At 42.3% G+C, this 23,773-nt stretch overlaps 1 protein-coding gene across 2 annotated transcripts in view; it reads left to right on the plus strand.

The window, feature by feature from the left end:
• The first annotated feature begins 907 nt into the window (after positions 1–907).
• Positions 908–23,773, plus strand: part of LOC144753465 (cytochrome P450 2D17-like) — a 296,252-nt gene continuing 273,386 nt past the window's right edge. The window contains exon 1 of one of the 2 annotated variants that reach the window (XM_078641151.1): positions 908–1,265. In XM_078641151.1, coding sequence (XP_078497277.1) covers positions 1,056–1,265 — 210 coding nt within the window. In that variant the 5' untranslated portion in view covers positions 908–1,055. The remainder of the gene's footprint in view (positions 1,266–23,773) is intronic. The other variant, XM_078641147.1, reaches the window with a different exon arrangement.

Here is a 23,773-nt window from a genome sequence, read left to right on the forward strand (position 1 = left end):
CTGTGGCACACTTCTGTGCATCAATGAGAATCTGCAGTTAAAAGCTCACAGAAATTAAACGGTCCAATCAGTATACTATTTCCAATATACAGCTAAAATAAGAAGTGCTGATATATGGCTAGCCAGGGTATGATATAGTATTTTCAAGTCCTATCTAACCCCTCTGACATAACACTCAGCAGTGTGCAGCCAATTATAGCTCATGCAGGCTGGTTAATTACTCCCTTTTCCTGCTTTATGCTCTTACCCTCATACAAGACCTCTCCGCTATGGGTCTTATCCATCACTCAGTTGTATACCAGCCCCTATACCAGTCATTACCAGCTGAACAGAAATGGAGTATTTGAAGCGATCTGACACATTAAGCAGGTGCCAATTGGCTACATCCTTTGGGTGCCGCTTTACACCTCAGAATGTCGATCCGAGCAGATCTTCCCGACCATTTCGCTCACCAAACAAGCCTAATCAGAACCATGAATTGTAAACAAAATATCAGACTGGACAACCCAGTGAAGTAACCATATAAATATATTATTATCATATGAAATACCACAAAAAAACCTGCACAGTTGCTCAAAGCTGCGTTCATACTGAAAAACCGTGACGTGCACGATTGTGGCTTGTACTTAAGTGGTTGTTTATTTACTTACTTATATACTATTGTGGGACCTCCTCTAATGTGTCTGTAAAACATACCTTTTGTCCAGCATTTTGACCCTTTGTCCTGAATTGTTACACTCACCGCCCTGAATTTGCACCCATGCCAGTTGGTCACCCTATGCACAACAGAAAGACTGTAAGAATAAGAAAAGGTCCCACTAAGCAAACCCCTATCAGAGAGAAGAGAAGACAAAATAAGGAACTCAAAGGTGAGAATTGTAGAGATAACAAGAGCAATGCGGAAAGCAGCAGAGCATGGGGCAAAGGTGAAGGATGGAGCAAAAGTGAAGGGCGGAGCTACGAGTCCATACAGGGCACGGCCGGGACCTGTTGTGAAACAGAGAAGCTGAAAGCGCCGCGGAGCCGGAAGAGAGGCGCAGAGGAGTCCGGAAATAATGGAGCTGCTGGCTGCCCTCAAGAGCCTGCTGGCCTCCTGCTTTCACGCCCCCTCTCTGTTCCTCTTCTTCGTCACCTTCATCCTTTTAGTAGACTTCATGAAGCGCAGGAAAGGCGGGAGTTCCTACCCACCCGGCCCTCCGTCCTGGCCCTTCGTCGGGAACATGCTACAGGTGGATTTTCGTAACCTACCAACGTCCTTCGATAAGGTAAACTGTGGAGAGGGGGAGGGGTTCTGGGAAGGGCGAAGGGGAGGTGCCCAACTAGGCTTTAAAACTCGCGCAACACACAGGGTAGGACCGGGATAAAAATTAGACCCGGGCACCAAAATAAATGCGTCCTTCCCGGCCCGTTACCAAACAAGATAGCTAAAAAAAATTGCCACATTTTGAAACCAGGCCAGTTTTGAACTTTTAAAACCCCCCCTGCGATATATTGGAGGCTGCATCCATTTGTGTTTGCTGCAGGCAACGTTTGTGGCAATATTGGGGAAATCAACAGGAAAAAACTCCCCCCCCCCCCCCGCCATAAAACCGGTCCCCAAAATGTTTTTTTTAAAAGCGGCTCACACACTGTCAGAGGAGCCCACTGCGCACTGCCTGATGCCCTATAGCCCAGCCCTACCTTGACTACACCGCCCAACGTTTCCACCCACCAAAAGCGGTAATTCTAGCTTTAGCTGTAAAATAGGTCAGTGGGTCTAACTTTCAAATTAAACTTGTTTATGACAACATGTTAAATATATGGACTCCTCTTATTTACAGCTTTCTCAGGTTTCCAATGTCCATGCGAGGGTAGTTTACCTAGATGATGTTTTCATTGTGCAGTCTGGGACTTGTTGTAGTCCAGTTTAACGCTTTCAAAAATCAACCCTGCAGATCCGGATGCAAAGCAAAAACCGGCATTGGTGCTCAACTTCCCATTATCACTGTGCAGGACACTTCCCACACACTGTATGTGCGGAGGGGAGGGAGCAATGAGTCATAGAGTACATTTGTGAGGTTAGATTCCATATTCCCATTTTCTACATGAGACCCTTTTAAAAGATATAACTCCTACAGTTATTGATCTGATTATTGAGTCATAGTTCTTCTGAGTTCCAACCCATTTACCAGCCTTGACTGCTTGCTGTTGGCATGTTTGGACAAACGAGGTATTGAAATGAGTAACTCTGTCATAAAGATGGAATGAACTAGTCTTAAAAGCTAACACACCAGTGGTTAACCATAGTATCCACCAGGGATACTGCCCAGTGACCACCTAATGTAAAGAAAAGGTCTCACAATCTACTGCTGCTTGTTCCCCATTATATGAAAATATTGGGGGGCTTTGGATTAGGCACAATACAGTTAACAAGTCCTATAAAACCAAGTATTGGAAAAGCCAATAGGTTTCGCCTTAGGGACGTATTGGCTTTGCCCATGCTTTTTATCCTTGCTGTGCACCAACCCCAAAGCTGTGCAACATGACTAAAAAGCAAAAAGTAAAAAAAATAAAAATGAGGCGCTATGACACAGTGGTTATATATTGTAGGTGCACGTACCACTCATGTGAAAGCCTACAAAATTGTATTTATCAATTTGGATCGTTGAATTAAAAAAAACGCTGTCATGCCAATAGCTCTGGTTTTAAAGGACAGTTTTATAGTAATGTGATGCATCAAAAAACAAAGTGATGGATGGAATGCTTGAATTAATCTCAGCCATGGCTGGCTTTAGGGTGGTGCGACCGGTGGAGACTCAGCTGGCTCTGATCTCTGGAGGGGGAGGTGGCATATTGAAATAACTTATGGGTTTAAAAGCACCCGCTGCAGAGTTCCTTGTGTGTGGGCCAGGTTTCAGGCAACAATACAAATGTCAAGATAACTCTGGTGGTTCATTTTCATGCTGAAGAAAGATCCAGTTTTATCTAATGGAAGTACTGAGTCATAATAAAGTAGGGCAGAGGGTTATATGACTGCTACAACGTATGCGTACCATGCTTATCACAGAACTGTATTTTATAAGGATAGCTGAGTGGTTTACTGCTTTTGTCACAGAGATCCTATTGTTTTTTTGCAGTTCATAAGTTAAAATCCTGATATAGCACAGTGAACTGTAATCAAAAAGCTGCATGCCATATGCAAGGCATTGGCTTGGAACCTTATGTTTTCCCCAGTCTTTCGTTTTCTTAATGTTGCTAAAAAGAGTTAGTTTAGGTAGAAATACATTTCTATTAGTAAAGCCAAGCCCAACCACCGTGGAATGTTTTAAATCCAGAGTTAGTGCTTCTCCAGACCAAACACTTTTAAAATAAACTGCTTACTAGTATGGATAACGTGATTCCTACACCTCGAAATCCTTATTGTCTTATGAAACATTTCTCATAGGCTGACTAACACATGTATGATTAGTTGTCTTTGTATAATGTGTGTGTGATTTCAAGTGCTCTGACAACCTACACAGGAATTTGTAGCGCTATAAAACTAATGAAATGCATTTGAGAGGGGGGCAATGCACAGATTAGGGTCAAGAGAGTGGTAGTGAGGAAATCTTTTGAGAGGAAGGTCATTGGCGGGTGCCAAAGAAGAGCCTGGTTCCAATGGCACTGTGAGCATGGGACTCATGTTTGGATATACCCATCTCTCTTAGGCCATCAAAAAACAAAGTGATGGATTGAATTAATCTCAGCCTCTGGCGATCTCTCAGAGCCACATCCCAACTCATCGTTTTTCGCCCACCATGCCACTTCAGTTTGGACCCAGCCATATGCAAATCAGTCTTGAACCCTGCTCTAATGGGAATAGTCCATCCTGAACTGCCAGGCAAGGTGCTCCTGACCCGGAACACGAGTAACCCAGGACCATTGTCACCCTAGCTAGGGCTCATCAGCCAGCTTGGTTCTGGTGGCACAGTGAGCACGGGACCCAGGGAGGACCTGGCATGGCTGTTGGGGCTGGACTGTTCTAATTGGAGCATTTTTAGTATGAAAAAAGTATAGTGGTAAGACAGTGCCTACTCTTATGGTCTACTCCCAAAACGGTCCGGAAATGGAGCAAAATGCTAGCTAATCCTGACCTCAATAATAAAGCACTGGATCTGAGACCCAATTTAACAGGAGATCCTACAAGGGAATCAGAACACTTCACCTCCTGGATAACCCTACTCTGTAATGCTCTAGCCCCCCCAGTCAATTTAAAAAGGAAAAACCGCAGCACTAAAATCTCATCTCCATGGTTCACTCAAAACATTTATAGACCTTCATCTTCAACTTAGACAGCTTGAACGCCGATGGCACAGAAACTATCAATCAGAAGAACTCTCCCAGTTCAAACAAGCCCTAAAAGCCTATAATCTCCTGATTAGATTAGAAAAGAAAGTATACTGGTCCAAATTATTTGCGTCAGTTGATTCTGACCCAAAAACTATTTTTAAGATCGTGAAATCTTTCACGCATCCTAAATCACTCAAACGTGATATTCCACCCTCTCAGACTCTCTGTAACCAAATAGCTGATTTTTTCAAACAGAATATTCAAAATATTCACATTGATTTTCAGAGGATACCCTCCCCTAACACAGAACTAGCACCTGAACCCCAGAACAAGGCACACTATTTACACTTGTTTTAAATGATTGACATGGAGCAATCTCGCAAAACTACACTTTCTTGCAAATTAGGATCTCCTTTTGATCCCTGCCTCCCGAAGATATCTTATCTTATCAGTGTTTTGTAGAGCGCTCGTACACCGGTTGGTTTCATGGCGCTCATAGGCCTGTGTGAATAACCAGGTTTAGAGGGATTTTCTGAATTTGAGTAGGTTGGTGCTGAGTCTAATTGCCAGCGGGATGGAGTTCCACAGTCGTGGAACTAGAGTCGCGTACCTGCAACCCCCTTGGCATTTCAGTTTGTAGGTGGGTACCGTCAAAAGGTAGAGTTGGACTGAGTGAAGGTTCCGGGTGGGGGTATAACGTGAGATAAGATTGTTGATGAATATTTAGGGACTTGAACACTAGGCAGCCGACTTTAAAGGTGCAGGGTTGGAGGACAGGAAGCCAATGCAGTTTTTTGAGGAGGGGGGAGGTGTGTTGCCATCTGGGCTGTTTGTGTATTAGTCACCCCGCTTGGTTCTGTACCAGCTGAAGTCGCTTGGTGAGGCCGAGTGGGAGTCCCAGGTAAGTAGCATTAGTGTAGTCCAGCCGAGACAGGACCAGTGCTATCACCACCTGGACCAGCGCAACTTGGGACAGTAGCCTTCTGATTTTCCTGATTTTACTTTGCTGGAGAAAGCAGGCGGATACCACTGTGCCTATGTGTGTTTTTGGGAACAAGTCATTACCTATGGTAATCCCTAGGCTTTTAACTGAGATAGAGGGTGCAGGGGGGTGGGGGGGGGAGGGGTCCCAAGTTGCTTTTCCAATATTGTAGGCCCCACTGATTACGACCTCCGCCTGTCAAGATTAGTACTGTTTTGCTGGGGTTGAGTTTTAGATGCTCCACGCCATCATTGACACTTTTAACCCACTCATTAACAGTATAATTATTTCATCACTATCTCTAGCAGAAGTACCCCCTGACTGGAAAATTGCGGCATTCAGGCCCCTTCAGAAATTGCAACTATTGGACTCCACCACTCTTTCTAACCTCCGGCCCATCTCCTTATTACCCTGTTTCAGTAAAATTACTGAAACAATAGTCAACAGTCAACTAATGACTTTCTTGGAAACCACTAACATGCTATTTCCGACTCAATGGGGTTTAAGGCCATTACACTCTACAGAATCGGCACTTCTACATACTTCGGAGACCCTCAAATTTGCCCTGGATGAATGACCAAATGCAGTACCGATTCTGTTTAACTTGTTAGCTGCTTTTGACACCATCTTTCATGAGATTCTGCTACATTGCCTCAAAGCGTGCCGCATTTCACATTTGGCTCTGGACTAGCTCAAGTCATTCTTGACAGGCCGTCATCAAGTAACCACACTTGGTCACTATCAGTCAACTGTAAAATCCCTGCGCACAGAATTCCCGCAGGGCTCTATATTAACCTCAGTGCTGTTTAACATCTACATGGCCCCCTCATAGTACTAATATCATCATTCAATATCAAAACCACCTCATATGCTGACGATACTCAACTGATTTTAGCATTTGACAAACACTCTGTTATTGCCGAAGAGAACTTCCAACATTGCCTCATGGAGGTTTCACACTGGATGAAGCAGAACTTCTTGAAGTTTAATACACAAAAGACAGAAATCATGCTCCTAGGTAAAGCTCACTCTTTTACCCTCAGTCGCTAGTGGCCGCCCAATACTCCCCCCTCCTTTTAATACGGTGGAGGTAGCCAACAATCTTGGGGTAAAAGTTGACTCAACTCTATCTTTCCGTTCACAAGCGCTATCATTGGCTGGGAAGTAGTTTCAGCTGATTAAATCCCTGAAAAAGTTTTTGGACCTTCTTCCAGCTACAGCACGGAAAACCGTCACAGCAGCCCTTATCACCTCCAGATTAGACTATTGCAACAGCCTTTATGCTGGTGCCAACGAGGCAATCTTCAAAAAGCTCCAGTCTGTTCAACATGCAGCAGCCCGTCTAGTGCTTAAATTGCCACGTCGCTCCTCAGCTTCCTCAATTCTAAAATCTCTGCATTGGCTACCCCTCCATAAAAGAGTGGTATTTAAGATACTCGTCGTCACTTTTAGAGATTTCACGGCCTTAGGACCTAAATATTTAACATCTAGATTTTCACCTTATGTCACCACACGTTCTCTTAGGTCTTCCTCAGCTAACCTTTTAAAACCCACACCTTTCAGATATAAAATGAAGGGGGGAAATCAGTGACCATTCTTTGAGTAAAATCATGGAATATACTCCCTAGTTTCATCCAATCTGAATCCTGCTTCAGGAAATCTTTGAAAACCTGGATTCTTGGAGCTTCAGACTCTCTCTGCTCTCTCATTAAACCTTCCAGCAATCTGAGACAGCAGCACCCTCCTGTGCCTCCCGCCTATTTCTGCTTAGCGCCAAGATACTCCTGCAGAGTGACTGATACGCTTTAGAAATTACACTTACTACTACTCCCTAAAATGTAATATGTTGGTAAACTAATAGCATTTGTAACATGAAATACTGCGTTACAGTCTGGTTCTCAAAATAAACTCTTTGGCCTTTGCAAAATAATATATTCTACTTTAGAGTTATGAGGACAGCAGTGTAGGCAATGAAGGCTTAACAGTATAGTAGTATATGTATATATATATATATATATATATATATATATATATATATATATATATATATATATATATATATATATATATATATAATATGTATAGAGAATTTAGAATGCTCAACTTTCCGTGACCCCACCGCTTAGAAATCACAAATATACCAGAAAGAACTTCTCTTCAGATAATCAAGTAATGAAAAGGAGCATACAGTAAAGCATAATTCATTTATCAATTATAAACAGTCTCTCCAGATCCACGAAATTCGCACAAACATATTACGCAAGGAGTCTTGGAATCTCTTTTTTCATCAATTATTCTTTATTTTCATGTTCAGTCAAATGCATCAGCCCAGCCAACGCATTTCAAACAAACTTGGACTTTCTCAGGGCTGTACAATCAATTAAATGAACACAGTTTAATTATCAAATAAACACAAAGAGGTTTAAGAGACCAGCTAGACATGAACAAGAAAAAACAATTAGACCTCTCATGATAAATATTCCTAATAGAATACATTTAATTTCTTCTCATGTGCAACTCCCTGCCTATATCCATTCTTAACCCGATATTCCAATATCAAGTAGTTGATGAAAAACAGCAACCTTAATCATCATCAGCATTTGTAGAGCGCCTGGTTACACCAACGGTGTGTCCCCGCGCTGAGCAGAAACTCAGAAATGACACTCGATAGGTAGGAGAGCCCTAGCGGTCATGTTTCAAGATCTATTCTGGTTTATAGGTGGGAAAAAAACTAGTTTTCAACCTTTTCCTAAAGGCAGCTTCACATGGCTTTTTCCTCAAATCCATTGGTTATGAATTCCAATGTTTTGCTGCCACGTATTTGAAAGAGCAGCTTCCTAGCCTGGCCTTCCTAAATCTGGGTACTATTACCAATGCCTTTCTTTCAGATCTTAGGCTTGCATTGGGGGTGTAGGGTGTAATTATGTCTTGTAGATAACTTGGGACTTTATTTGCTAGGATACAATGGCAGAAGCACATTGCCTTGAACAGGATCCTCTTGCCCACAGGGAACCAATGCAATTTGGCCAGGGCCTTTGTGTTGGACGATCTTCTAGGTAAATTCAGCACTAGCCGCGCAGTGGCGTTTTGGACTGATTGCAGCTTCATCAGCCTTTTTTTTGTGCTACACCTAGATATAGAACATTGCCGTGGTCAATCTGAGAGGTGACCACTGCATGTATTATAGCTTTTCTGACTTGACCAGTAGTAGGTCAATGACTTTCCATAGGGTTTTCAGCGTTCAAAAACATTTGCCTGTTATTTTTCGGATTTGATTTTCATATGTCAGGTTGGGGTCAAGCCATACTCCAAGGATGACTTCGGTTTTAGGGGTTGGGAGCTGTCCAGGTGCTTCCGGTCACCAAGCTGATGTCCAGACAGAAGGCGCTCTTCCCATTACCATCACTTCTGTCTTACTGCCATTATGTTTTAAGCAGTGGTCTGCCATCCTTGCTGTTACTTCCTCCATACATTGGGAACATTGATGTACATTATGTTCTAGGTTTTGAGATAGAGTGAAGATAAACTGAGTACTGTCAGGGTAAGATACAATGGACACTTTGTGGCCTTCCACTATATTAGCAAGGGGTCCCATACATAGGTTGAGCAAGGTGGGGCTCAGTATGGACCCCATGGGAGCTCCTTGTTATAGGGGAGATCTCTTGGAAGTGAATGTGTCTTGTGGAACCCCCTTTCCGCCAGGAAGGATTTCATCCAGCCCAGAGCCATACCCCTGATTCCACAAGATTCTAATCTCTGTAGGAGGGGGCCATGGAAGACTTTATCAAATGCTGCACTGAGGTCCAACAGGATCAGTGCAGCTGTGTGCCCTTCGCCCGCTGTCTTAGAGTTTCTGTGGCCAGGAGCAAGGTGGTTTCAGTGGAATGTGAGGCACGAAAACCTGATTGTGAGCAGTGTAGTAGGTCATTATTATTGCTGTGTTTGTGAGCTGAGTGTTAACTATTTTTTTCTGCGATTTTAGCAAAGAAAGGTAGGAGCGAGATGGGACGTAGATTATCTTGTACCTCATAGTCTATTTGTGTTTTTTTCCTTAATGGGCGGAGCATAGCTCGCTTCCATTCATAGGGAACTTCTCCCGATTAGAAGGAGCGGGAGATAAGTTATGAAAGGTACAATACAATTTCCTCCTTGTAATAAGATTTTGGGACGGGCTGCGTCCCTAGGTGAACCTGATTTGATTCTGTTTGCTAGTTTCCTTATTACATCTGGCTCTGGCATTATAAATTCCTCTAAGGTTGCAACTTTGACTACTGTTTATGTAGTGTCTTTGGAGCTAGTGGCCTGGCGTGCTTCTCTAGAGAAAGTATCATAGATCTTTGTCACTTTTTCTGCAAAGAAGTCAGCAATTCTATTGCAGAATTCCTCCGATGTGGAGGGGGGGGGGCTCTGTTAGTCTATCTGCTTAATGTAGGGATTTTAATATGGCAAACATCTCTTTTGAAGAGTTTTTGGCCATTTCAATTTTCCCAGTGTAGAACTCACAACGAGTTTTCTTTATCGGAGCGTAGTACGTTTTTAGTTGTTGTTTATATTCTCCTTTAATATTTGCGCAGTAGTTCTTATGCCACCAATGAATCAATCAATGACTCCAATCAATAAGAGTAAAACAAAAATAGTATAGCTTTGTTACATAGTGACATCTTATGTTATTCTTAAGACTCTCAATTCGCATGCAGTCTAAGTTACATTGTGACTTTTGATTATTGGTATATAATAATTTCTATAACTTTAATGGATTGTATATTATTGGCTTTTCTCAAGTATCCCTCCTATGGGGATTTGCAGAGAAATGTACAATGAGAATATATATGACATATATGTACCATCTTGCCCATTTAATACTTATTAATGTACTGTTATTCTTATCTCAATTTGTAATAGTCCGTATATGTGATATCTGGGATATTATTGTCCAAAACATCATCCACACACTATACAGTTCTTTTCTCAATTGGCTAAGGTCAGAAGATATGTGGGTTTAAATGACATAACTAACCATCTCATTACTTTTTTGGATTAGGCTTTGATTGACAGTCTCAATATTCTTTAATTTTTAAACCAGGAAACATAGTGAATGGCTCGCAATTTGTGCGCATCAAAGCAAACTAATAGGTTGCTATAGTTTCTCTCCTAGCATCAGGACTGAATAATGCAATATTATGCATTTGATTCATATTTGTCTAAAAAGGTGCAATTTCATTGCTTCAATATCACCCCCTTGTGGACACAAGTAATAGGGTCGGGATGGACATATAGAGTGATCCTGAAGGACCGCTATGGAGCGCAACAGTATTCATTTGTTCTGCGATTGCTTCAGAGCTAATTGTTTTTTTCTTGTTCGTGTCTATCTGGACTTTTCAACTTAGGTTTCTTTTAAACCTTTTTGTGTATATGTGATAATTAAATGGTGTTCATTTCATTGTTTTCACAGCCCTGAGGAAGTCCATGTTTGTTTGATTTGGAGAGACTGTTTATAATTGATAAATGAATAATGCTTTACTGTATGCTACTTTTCATTACTTGAGTATATTCTACCTTGTCTCTGTTCCCTGAGTTGGAAATTATGTGTGCACTTAGAAGCCAGTTTAATGTAAGAAGGAAACACCAAGGACATTTTCACAGTACAGGTCATGGTTTTCGTTCACAAACTCGGGGCTGTGTAACTGAAAGAGTCCAAATTCCCTATTAACATCTCTGAAAGTGAACATGTCTCTTAAGCAGCATTGTGCAGCATCCTGCCTGTGCTGCAGCACCTCTCTTCTAGATACATTCAGGCACTTCTTTAACAGCTCATAAATTGCTGAAATAGTGCATCATGGACACCCTGCCAGACCGCTCGAAGTGACCCTTCAGGCAGCTAGCTGTGAGCAGTGAATGGTGAGACAATTCGGGCCTGCACCAGCTGAGTGCAAGCAAAAAAACAGGTTACCCAAATGGGGGACTAACTTTCAGAAAATGGGATAGTTGGACACCTTTAGTGTGGATGAGCTACTTGTCCATAGACCTGGTACACTTGCGTGTGTTGCATGTTTTCTAGGAAGATTGTGCCATTAAAGTCAATTCATTCTAACCATTTGAATCTGAATGAATTGGAATGAATGAATGTTTACTACCCAGCTGGTCCCACTGAAGTCTTTGGAGGTGAACCCTTTTTGATAGATTGACATACCTTTATTGAGAGAACAATCCCATTGAAGTTGATAAATGATTTTTTTTGGGGCTATGATGCTTGTTAATTAAGATGATACCTCTTCATGGTTATTTGCGGTGCACCATTAATAGGGGCGAGATATAGACTTGTTAAGAAGGTGATTAATTGGAAGTCAAGCTAACCTCTTATGAGAAAGTGATTAGTTTAGTTAATAAAGTAAATAACTGCTTTCTGGTCCGCCGCAGCTTCATTAGCTGATTGTGTTGAGAAAGCTTTCTGGACCCACTTCCGGTGGAGGCTGCGGTTAGGCTCTAGTGCACTCTGCCATAAAAGCTGAGGCAGGGCACTCAGCGGATCTACGATCAGGATCTGCTTGGTGTAACCTGCTGCCACTATTCAGGGTGCATGTAGCAGCATCTATTAAATGCCTTTGTGTTTCTGATGTGTGCTAGTTCTGCGCGAGTATCACCCCTAACCAGGGACCCATTTTTTAATTGCCTGTTTTAATCTGCGCCACGCTGAACTCAGGGTGCCCTTGCTTCTGGTCCGACACAGCTTCAGTAGCTGATTGTACGGAGAAAGCTTTCTGGACCCACTTCCAGCGGGGGTGGTGGTTAGTACTCTAGTGCACTCGGCCACTCATGAGTAGTTGTGCGCGCTATAAATATCAATATAACATAACATAACCTAACATAATAGCCGATGCCGGGCGCGTAGCGGATGCGCGCCAAATGCAAGCCCATCTGCGCCCGTCCGTGCCTAGACATCGCCAGGACTCCTGGTTCTCCTAGGGTAAGAGTAATCAGTTCCATTACTCATCGGCTACCCTTTATCAATTGAGGGTGCCGAATAATGTTAGAGCCCCTCAACAACTCTTATGCTCTAATAGTTTCCGCCTAACCTAGAGGGACGAGTGGCTTGTCTCAACTGCCATCTTCAGAATAACAACGAACTAGAGAACCTCACGGGGCCTGACTCCAGCCCCAAACCTATTAGGAATGACCTAAGAGCCTCCTCTGTAATGTTAGGTCACTAGCCAAACACACAAATGAGATATGGGATCTAATTACCTCTCAGTCACCGGATATTTGTTTCCTGACAGAAAGTGGCTGAATCCGTCCAACCTTCCAGCCATTTCGCTAGCTATCCCTGCTAACTGCAAACTGATTAATCTCGACAGAGGATCAAAACTAGGAGGAGGCATTGCCAAAGCCTTCAAAAATACAATTAATGTAACATGGATTACGACCACTATCTCTGACTCATTAGAGCTAGGTATTTTTTAAATAAACCTCTCCGCTACCGACACCTGGAATGGAACCCTGATCTATCGCCCCCCAGGATCCAAACCGAACTGGTCTTGCCTGGACAGAGTACACTCAGTTGGAACCCCAGCTTCTGGCCCTCCAGCATGGGCGCTCCCCCATCCAAATCATCTTCGGTTAAGAGCTTAGGTATCTTCATCAGCGAGGACCTCTCTTTAAAAAAACAGGTTGGAGCAGTGGTGTCCTCCAGTTTTTTTCAGTTGAAGAAAATAAAAAAAATAGCTCGTTTCTTCTCCATAGCGGCCCTCACACAGATCGTCATCTCCCTGGTTTTGTCCAGGCTGGACTTTTCCAACAGTCTTTACCTTGGGCTCCAAATGGGAGAGCTTAAACGCCTCCAGCTGGTTCAGAACCAGGCGGCCAGACTCCTTTTGAACATTCCTAGGAGGCAGTCAGTCAGGCTTGGCCTCAAACAGCTAAACTGGCTGCCGGTTGAGCAACGTGTGGCCTTCAAAGCTGGGTGCATTATATTTAAGTCTCTGCATGACACTGGCCCCCTGTTTATTAGAGACTTATTTAAAAGATATAGTCCTTCCCGCAATCTCCGGTCCATCCACAAATCTCTCCTGATTGTGCCTCCGTTCAAGAGGAAGCGTCTCGGAGGCAGCTGCTTCGACCACCTCGCAGCGGCCTACTGGAATTCTCTTCCCCTCCCTCTAAAACTGAGTGACAACATCCTCAGCTTCAGACACTCCTTGAAGACCTTGCTCTTTTCTCAGGCACATTACTGAGCTGCTTCATCTCCACTAATTGACTGTCGCGCATTGCTCCTTTCTATAGCGCCATGAAGCCTCCGGGGGTACGAGCGCTCAACAAATACTGACTAACATTAACATTAACATTAACAAATTGAATTTCGGCTGCTGGAAGAAATAGCCTCCCATGTCTTATTCTCAAATAAGTTCCTCTTCCTAGGTGACTTTAACTACCATGGGGAAGACCACACTAATTCCAAAGTCACTAAGCTATTAGCAGACCTGGAAACACTAGGACTCTCCCAACGAGTAAGAGGCCCCACACACATAGCGGGCACTCATTGGGCCTGCTGTTTCCTAACACTGAACTTCTAGAATGTAAGGTACCAACTCCCCTCATATGGACAGATCATTTCTTAATTACTTTTCACATTCCGTCTCTTCATTGTTTCATCACAAACAGTAATAGCAGACTAGCACTAAATGCCCACCGACCATGGCATCGTCTTACTCCCGAGACTTTTTGGGAGGTCTTTCACCTCAGCCTTCCTAAAAATAATCCTGAGGTCACCGACCTACTGGAGTCCTTCAACACCACCTTAACCCCTTCGACGCTCATGACGAGCTGGGCTCGTCATGAGGTAGCCTCCTGCTACGCTCATGACGAGCCCAGCTCGTCATGAAACATGCGTTTTTAAAAATCTCAGCACTCGAGCAGAATTCCGCTAGCGCGCATGCGGTTAACCAAAGCCCTGGACGTTACAGTCCCTATAAAAACAACTGCACCACCAAACATGAACTTTCGTCCCTCTGGTTCTCCTACGAGCTAAAACTAGAAAAATCAAGGTGTAAGAACTTAGAGAGGCGCTGGCGCAGAAGCAAAAATCCGCATGATAAGGATCTTTATAAACAAGTCTTATCTTGTTACCATCAAAATGTCAAAATTGCAAGGCGTAATTCAATTATCAGTCAAATTGAACAGGCTGGCAACTCCTCTAAAGTTCTTTTCAATATAGTTCACGACTTTACCTCCCCTCTGGCATGTACTCAGCCTCCCTTAGAATCCTGGAAACTCTGTGACTTACTGGCCAACTTCTGCCAGGAGAAAGTCTCTCACATCTATGCACAATTTTACCTCCCCCCCCCCCCTTCGCCTGGGGTAGGGATCACTAGATCTGATATGGACTAGTTAAAAGAGTTACCCTACATCTTAGACAGTTTTGCGCCTTTCACCTTGGAGGAAATTTGTGGTTTGCTGGCGACAGCCAAGTCAGGCTTTCTTTTGGACATTTGCCCCCATAAAATAATGTCTCTGCTGGCCAAATACCTTGCCCCAATGATCCTAGAGATTTTCAACTGCTCGGTGAAAACAGGCACCATGCCGCCGGAGTGGAATGCGGTGTGTGTACGTCCTATCTTAAAAAACCCACCTTGGACCAAAACTCCCTGGCCAATTACCGGCCCATATCTTTGCTACCTCTTCTGGGCAAACAGCTCGAAAGTCTCATCAATAAACAACTAGTTACCTACCTAGAAACTAACCAGATTCTAGAGTCCTTCCCATCTGGCTTTTGACCAGGCCATAGCACGGAAACAGTGCTCCTGGCCATGACAGATTCCTTGCGCTGGGTGCTGTATGCAGGTAACCCAGTAATGCTTACGCTGTTAAATCTCTCAGCAGCCTTTGATACAGTCTCTCACACAAGGCTGCTGGAAAGGCTGCAGGATATCAGCATACAAGCCCTTGCACTCAAATGGCTCCAGCATTTTCTGGACGTTGGACATCAAACCGTCATCTTGGGCCCTTTTTCCTCTTGTAAGACAATCCTTGACAAGGGTGTTCCCCAGGGCTCCTGCCTGAGCCCTACTCTGTTTAACGTCTACGTGGCAGAGTGCTTTGACTTTGAAATAATCTCATATGTGTATGACACCCAACTGATGTTTACATTTGACCCTGATCTGACAGTGGCAAAAAATCGTTTCACCCTGGGCATGCTAGCCAACTCTGATTGGATGAATAGGAACTATCTCCAATTAAATGCAGATGAGACGGAGATCATGCTGTTTGGGAAAGCTTCCTCTATATAGACAGACTATTTGTGGCCTCACAAACTAGGCTCCAATCCTGTGCCCAAACAGACATTACAAAATCTTGCCATGAAAATAGACCTAGCTCTAACGATGAAAAAGCACATATTGGCCACCTCCAGAGTATGCTATCATAACATGCGCCTTCTGCGCAGAATATTTCCCTACCTTCCAACTTTTGCCCGAAAGACTAGTCCAAGCCTTAGTAATAAGCAGGCTGGAATATGGTAACGACCTTTTAGGGGATCCTAACGAGACCTTAGTTGCCAAAGTCCAGGTAGTTCAAAATACTGCAGCCAGGCTTGTTCTCAATTGCTGAGGGAACTGCACTGGCGGCCAATGAAGAAAAGATCCTGTTTTAAGATCTGCTGCCTTACCTATAATGCCCTAAAAGGGAAAGGCCCACTATATCTGCAACAAAAAATTAAAGCATACACACCGGGCCATTGCCTAAGATCTCGTGATAAAGCCTTATTGTGTGTCCCTCGCATTTGTCTTACCCGCAGCAGAGGAAAGGTTTTTCCTATCTTGCTCGCTACTATTGGAACAAGTTTCCACTCCATGTTCGCACATGTCCGTACTACTGTAAATTTAGGAAACTACGAAAATCTCACCTATTCTGAACTCCTCTTTCGCTCTCCCTGTTTCCGCAACAGCGCTGAGATGCCCCCGGGTGAGTTGTGCATTATATTAAATATAATTTGCATAACAAAACAATGTTTGGTCAGGTGAAGTAGAGTTATACGACTGCAGAAAATGTAGGTAATTGAAGGTAAATTAATGAGTGACAAAAACAACCAGAGATGCCAATACTGATCACTATTCGAATGACTTTACCGGGCACAAAAGCTCCTAGTCAGTCTGAGCCCAGATTATTGAATAATCATTATTTATTTTATAAAACGCAATCAATCTTTTTATCTTTTTTTCAAGGATTTACAACGCCAGTTTTGACATAAAATGTTAAAGAAAAATTTGAAAAATGCAGACACCACAACTAATGTTTGAACAAAATTGATCTATGTAGAAAAAGAAAAACTAGAACATCACACTCTAACTCATTCATTCATAGCTTTCATCATTCATACCACATTTCCTCAATCATGCTAGTCAACATTCAAATACATACTCATGACCCCATAGAGCCTAGAATGATTCTTTTTAAATTTAAACGGACTAGGGGGCCTAAGACCAAACAATGCAGAAATTCAGTGTAAAGACTTGGCTGTGCAACAAATCATTGGTAACAATAATACATTAAAAAAACTGCTTAAACAACGCACAACCAGTCCTAGCTATCTAGATAGTGCATTTGTTTGATATTCAACATAAACCCAAAGGGTCGACGCGTTTCCAACCACCTCATTCTTGGGGTTCTCCTCAGGACCACAGAAAACTGAAAAAGAAGAAAAAACAAACTTGTGTTTAAGGATTCTGACTTTCAATCTCAAAAGTTTGCCACCTAGTTGCGACATGCCACAGTGCATCTAACCTATTTCTTAGATCCACTAGTGATCAATAAAGATGTTGTTCAACCAGGAAAGCATAATGAATTCTAAAGACATAAAAACACATAGACAAATGGTGGCATGAAATAAAATAAAATAAAAACCGCTGTCAAAGAAAGTTATTCAATTTTTGTCTTGATTTTGCAAGCGGTAGTGGGCTCTTACCGATTTTTAGAAAAAGGGAGATGGTGTCATGTGAGAGTCGGATTGTCTGACTTGTCAGTTGGTTGCACTTTCTTCAAAAAGAACGTTTTAAGGATACATGTTGAAACTGATGGTCTCGTCCAAGCCACGTTTTGGTGTTATCACAGAATTTTTTGTCCATGAACATACCTGATGTCCCCGGTTGTATCTGATTCCAATGCGGCCGGACATCAGGTGGGAGGAGCCATATGATGTTACGTAATTGATTCTGAAATAAACAGGAGTGTATTAACAAGCCGTTTGTGCCGATTAAGTTCCTTAAGCATGGACGAACTTGGGAGCTTGTCTCATAGGGGGCAGCGCTCTACTCATGATTTTATAATGTGACCTGCTCGAAAGAGTACATATAGAAACTTGATAACACAGCATGGTGCCTGTAGCGCTGTCACAAGGACGCTAACTAGTCCACAAGCGGTCAAGTTGACGTACCTTGTTGATTAAAATCACAATGTTAGAATTTCCGGCACGTCAAAATGGGTGCGCGGCTGCCGTAATCTTGATCGTGGCCGTGTGCCTTCATGCGTTTAACAGTGCAACCGAGAAACGATGCAGTTAAGCCCCGAACTTGAGCACGCTTACATCTGCATGGATTTTTCTAAATGGCAGCAGCATACCTGTATTTTGCTTGGAAAAGTGGCTCTTCGGGTAGCAGCGAAGTCTGCTCCAAGTGCCTCCGGGTGTGGCTTGCCTCTCGACACAATCCAAGCTGGACTAATATACGTCACGGTCGGTTCCAGGGATTGTGGGAACGAGCACCGCTGAGAATTATGGTAACTGTAGTGCGGTGATATCTGTGTATGTATCAAAACAATTCATGAAAAAATATCGCAGCAATGTGGGATCCTTTGTAGTCTTTATAGAGTGAAAATCTCTGATAGATCATTCAAGCCTGAACACGCTGTATTAAACTTAACGATTAGCATAGCCTCACGTTGAGATAATCTCAGCTCAGGCTTACCGCCTCTTGATCCCTTTCAATTTTGGAAATCACTGTCCAACGAAGGTCTTGTTCAGTGTGAGCTTTTTTAATCCAGTGGTTGACTAGTGGAGCCGTAGCCACTTGCTTTTTGATGCGTGACTTGTGTTGGGTGATGCGTTGACTCACCTCCTGGTTTGTTTTTCCTATATACAGCATAGAACAGGGGCATAGGACATCATACACCACATTTTTGGTTTTACACTTTGTGAAACTGTCGTGTTGACAGTGGATTCCGTTGTGACTAAATAATGCACCTTCCACTGTCTGTTCACAGCAGGTACATGTCCCACATTTGTGGTGGCCTATAACTGTGGGTAAGCCAATCATTTGTCTCAGTGATGGTTTTTTCGCAGTTTTAGAGCTGCTATCACAATGTGATTAGATAGACTCTTTTCTTTTTTATATGCAAAAAGTGGAACATTGGAAAACGCCGGGTCGAGATTTTGGTCCAGATGCCAATTTTGGGTGATAGTTTTCTTGAGCAAGTTCGAATTAGGACAAAAGGTTGTTACGAAAACTTGACGGTCTGTTGACTTTTTTCATTTTTTTGTAACAATGTTTCCCTTGGGGTCCGTCGTGCTCTCGTCATTGTGGATTTGTTTTTTTCGGATAGCCTTGCTCTGACAATTTCTCACTCAAATTTTTGGCATGAACACTGTATTCATCCTCAAATGTACAATTGCGGCGAATCCTCAAGAATTGGCCGTATGGTCAATTCTCTTTAAGACTTCTTGGATGATTGCTCGAGAAAAGGAGTGCCTTGTTCCTGTCTGTTGTTTTTTTGTACAATGTTGTCGCAAGGCCTCTGTCAGATGGATATACTTCGACTTCCAAGAAGGGCATCCTGTGTGTTGACTGATTCATACTAAATTTTATATCTGGCGATCTTTGGTTGAGCCACTCATAAAATTGTTGAAGTTCGTCGGTGTTGCTTGACCAAACCAGGAAGATATCTTCAATGTAACGCATCCATGATTTGATGGATTGTCTGAACGGATTATTGATGTAAACAAATTTTTCTTCATACATTGACATGTATAGTACGGCCAGCTCTGGGGCAACCGGACACCCCATCGCCACTCCTTTTGTCTGATAAAAGAACTCTTTCCCAAACATGAAGTAGTTTCTTTTGAGTGCAAAAGTTGCCAGTTGCATGATGAATTCAGTGGGTACCCTTAGTGGCTTAGATATTTTTTCCAAATGATGTTCCAGGACAGCTAGGCCTTCATGTTGCGGAATCCGGGTATATAATGAAGTAACATCTAGTGTTACCATTATATCTCTGTTGGTTTCAAAGGAAACGTTATCCAACTTGTTTATGAAATCAGTGGTGTCTTGGAGGTAAGATTGAACATTCTCCATGAAGGGTTTTAAGAAAAAATCTACATATTTAGATATTGCCTCAATCAATGAGTCACACCTGGAGACGATTGGCCTAACTGGGGGACTAGTCGTACTCTATAGGAAGTACATAAAAGACAGGGATTCTTGGGAATTTATTTTGTAGAAAGCTGTATTCCTTTTTACCCAAGAAGCCCTCTTCAAATCCTGATTTCAAAATGGAGAAAAGTAGGCCTTGGAGTTCATTCGTCGGGTCTTTTGAAATGCGTTTGTAGCAGATAGGGTCATTGAGTTGTTTTATTGCCTCGATTGATTACTCAGGGGTGCCCCAGACCACGATTGAGCCCCCTTTGTCTGCCTGTTTTATAGTTACTGAAGGATCATCTTGAAGAGAGATGATAGCATCAAGTTCAGCTTTCGTGATGTTATGTTTCACGTATTTGGATTTTTGTTCCATGTTTGAAATTGCAGACAGAATCGTTTTTGACTTCTAAATCTATTGAACTTTCATTCTCAGCGAAGAACGCTTTTAAACGGATCTTACGACAGAATTCAATTGCTTCTGTTTTCATTTTAATGAAATCTGTGCGTCTCATAGGGAAAAATGTTAGGCCTTTGTTGAGTAGACTTTCCTCCGCATCTGTGAGTAGCCTTCCAGACAAATTGAAAAATTGGTGAAGTATTCAATTTTTGTAATACTGCCGGCGGGTGGTCATCTCCCACGGCTGGTTGTTGAATCTGGTACGTCCTCTTGGTTTTAGCTGGCCTCTCCCTAAAAAAGACAGCTGCCCAGGTTGTTGCTTGGCATTCCATCTCCTATTTGAGTTAGAGTTGGAGTGTCCTTCATTGCTGTCTGTTTCCCCTCCGGATCATGATGAAGTATCTGAAAATGAGATGAACGGATTTTTCGACCTTCCTTGGAAGTCAGATAGATATCTGCATGATTCTGCTCTAGTGTAAAAATCCGTTTGTAAATACTGATAAACCGCGTCTAATGAAAAATTATTTCTGTCTTTTTCAAACTTGGCCTCTTTTTGGCTCATTGTGTAATCCTTGAACTCCAGGATTTCTTTGTCCACTTTCTCTAATGAGTGGTACTTAATGAAGGTTTCCTGAAAAGTTGACCTCAATGATGTTAAGGGATGTGAGTCATTTGTTCAAGCATTTATTTAGGTACCATTAATTTTATTTTTAATGACTTGTTGGGAGTTTGAGGAATATTCATGTAAAGGTACATTGAGAGGTGCAGTAAAGTGATATGAGATCTATAAAGAAGAAATAGAAGAGAGGAAAACTGATCATTACTCATTGTTAGGTGTAAATTCAAAAATCGCATCTTCATGTTCTACAGTAACTTGAAACGCAAAAAGTGAAAAGGCCGCTTACATACAAAACCCCCAACCGCAATCCGGGAGCATTTGTTTATAATCATCATGAAATGGAACAGGCATTATGCAGTATCAAGGCTTGGATCTTTGGGAACAACACTTGTGGACCGACCTTACTAATTCTGGTCTCCAGAAGCACTGTTTTACCAACTTCTCAGTGTTTTTTCCAGTGCTGCCGTAGTCTTTGAACCTACCCTATGCCAATGGAAGACTTCACCGGCATTTAGAACATAGGCTTTTTAAACCTCCAACCAACCATATGACACTATGGGAAGTGGCATTTCATGAACATTGACCTGGGCATACTGTGCGTTTTCCCGCATTCTCTAAAAAAGTTGGAAATAAACCTGAGGTTGCTGCAAGTTAACGGAATATATAATAAATGACAACAGGCACAAACACCCAACTACTAAAATTAACAAAATCCAAAGGAAGACCTCATTGTAGAGTAGTGGACATATTGCTTAAAGGATGTATTTAAAACAATCTACAGTAGGTACACATGGGGCTGATATAAGTCTCTTTAGTACATGAAAAGTAAGTAAGACTTATTTTTTTATTTCTGCCTGCATGAAGACGTGGTATGAATAGTCAGAATCCTTTTAGCCATGATGAAGGGCCAATACTCCATCTGAGTCTACGTAAGGGGCCAAAAAATGTTAGCACAAGGATACCAGAAAGGATGATTAAGATGTATTCTCTCAATCATAATCCATATTGTATTTCTTCCCTGCCCTTTGAACCCTTTAAATAAAGGAAACTCCTTTGGTTTACGCAGAGACAATTTTTACAATGAAACCTGGATCCCACACATATACAGAATTAGTTATTCAGAACTCCTTCATTTCGAGGTTGAGACCTCCCTGGTGATACTATCCTGCCAGGGTGGAGGTGTCAAGTCAATGAAGAAGCATGCCATTATAATTTGGGTGAGACTTTTCCCTCCAGTATATTTTATTTTGCTTCCATAGGACACAGGCACTTTCCCAATTGAACAAGAAAGAGAAAGTAGCCAGGGATAGAAACGACTGCACCACCTGAGATCGTCACCTCAGTAGTTAAAGTACAGAAAGCAGACGTTGCCCACCTCAAGGCTCAGCATCTCATTGATCAAAATATAAGTATAACTTGAAAACAGAATGAGGGGCAACCATATTGATGTGTTAGATGTTGCAAAATTGACAGGTAAATAAAAGAATAATCGCAAATCCTGAATGTTGATTTTTCTCTTTAATCATTTCATAATTCTTTCTACTTATTTTTTTCACAAAAAGCGCAGCCAACGTGTTTCACCTTCAAAAAGGCTTTGTCAGGGCAAGATTTTATCGTGCACTTTAGAAGGATATCAATTCCCTTTAATGGACAGTCGCACTTGATCACATCTGTCATAAAAACAAACAGCTAGTTGCTCCACTTTTCCCAGTAGTTTCCACAAAGCACACACTAATAATTCACGTGGTCTCCCCTATTAATATATAGCTTCCTCGTGTATGTCTCAAAGTTAATCGTCACTTTCCGGCCCAGCGCAACTTGAAACGAACAGCCTTTCTGTTCCTTCCCAATTGATTAAGTGCAGGTACTATTATCGAATATTTTGTGTGGATGAATTGATTCCCTGACCTGTCACACTGGATCTCACTGCTTTAAAGCACAGGCCGTCCTACAGAATACCTGAAATAGGCCTTACTTGCAGACATAATGAATACTGAGCAAAAAGGTATCTGGACTGTCTATGCTCAGATACAAAATCAGATTATACAAATCTTATATTCCAGCTAGTTTCTAAATGCCTACATGGTATTTATGTTAGCTCTCTGCCCAAGAATGCTTTGCAAAAATAGTATTTTCTTTACATCACAACTTAATGAATATACTGGCTAGCAGTTGCTTCTACCCAAGCAAAGGGCATATTGGAGGCCTCTAGTTGCAATCTGGCATTCAAATGGCAGTACCATTAAACATCTGTACCCTATTGCCTTTCCACCTATCCTCTTCTTTATTGGTTCCTAATTTCCATTTTTTCCCAGTATAATGATGGGGCTGGAATGATCAAGGGTTTGGGAAGCGGGCTACAACTAAAAGAAGAGCTGGGGCAGCTGCGGACGTTTGAAAACTTAAGAGTGTAGCAACTGTCTCTGTTCTACCAAACAATATTCCTGGGAATGTAAACATTCCATATGTGCACAAGTGCTTTTCCAACATTGCAGAACAGAATTGCAGTGGTTCATGAATGAGGGTCATGGAATCCAGAGCGACCCTCACTCTTTGTGGAGAGAGAGAAGTGGAGACAATTTCACCAGAGGACTAAGACCCTCAGAGGATCTCTCTGTCGATCAAGAACCCAGGTTAGCTAGCAGGATTATTCACAAAGAAATGGTCAGCCATTTACACGATTGAATAGTGTGTCCTTTTAAATATGGAAATTGAGTTGTGAAGTTGTCCAATGCGCTACCATTTTTTAGGAGTTGAGACTAAAAGGTTCCATTTTGCCTCAGAAATGCTTTCTATTGCAGCTGTAGTATGTCCCAAGGCTTTAATTTTTGATCGTGGACTGCCAGTTCCAGATCCTAACAGACATATTGGTTCCTTTCAGGAATTGATGTGGCATTGGGATCCTTGCAAGTTGGATCTCTTTGCCTTCTCCCTAAACTGTCAGCTTCCTCCATTTATTAGCTTGGGACAAAAGCCCATAGTCTTTCATGAGAATGATGATGTGGGATGCTTTTGATAACCATTCAGCATTAGGAAACCATTTATTAGTAAATTTTTGACTTTTCACATTA

Source organism: Lissotriton helveticus, chromosome 1_1 (assembly GCF_964261635.1).
Source record: "Lissotriton helveticus chromosome 1_1, aLisHel1.1, whole genome shotgun sequence".
Classification (NCBI taxonomy): Eukaryota; Metazoa; Chordata; class Amphibia; order Caudata; family Salamandridae; genus Lissotriton; species Lissotriton helveticus.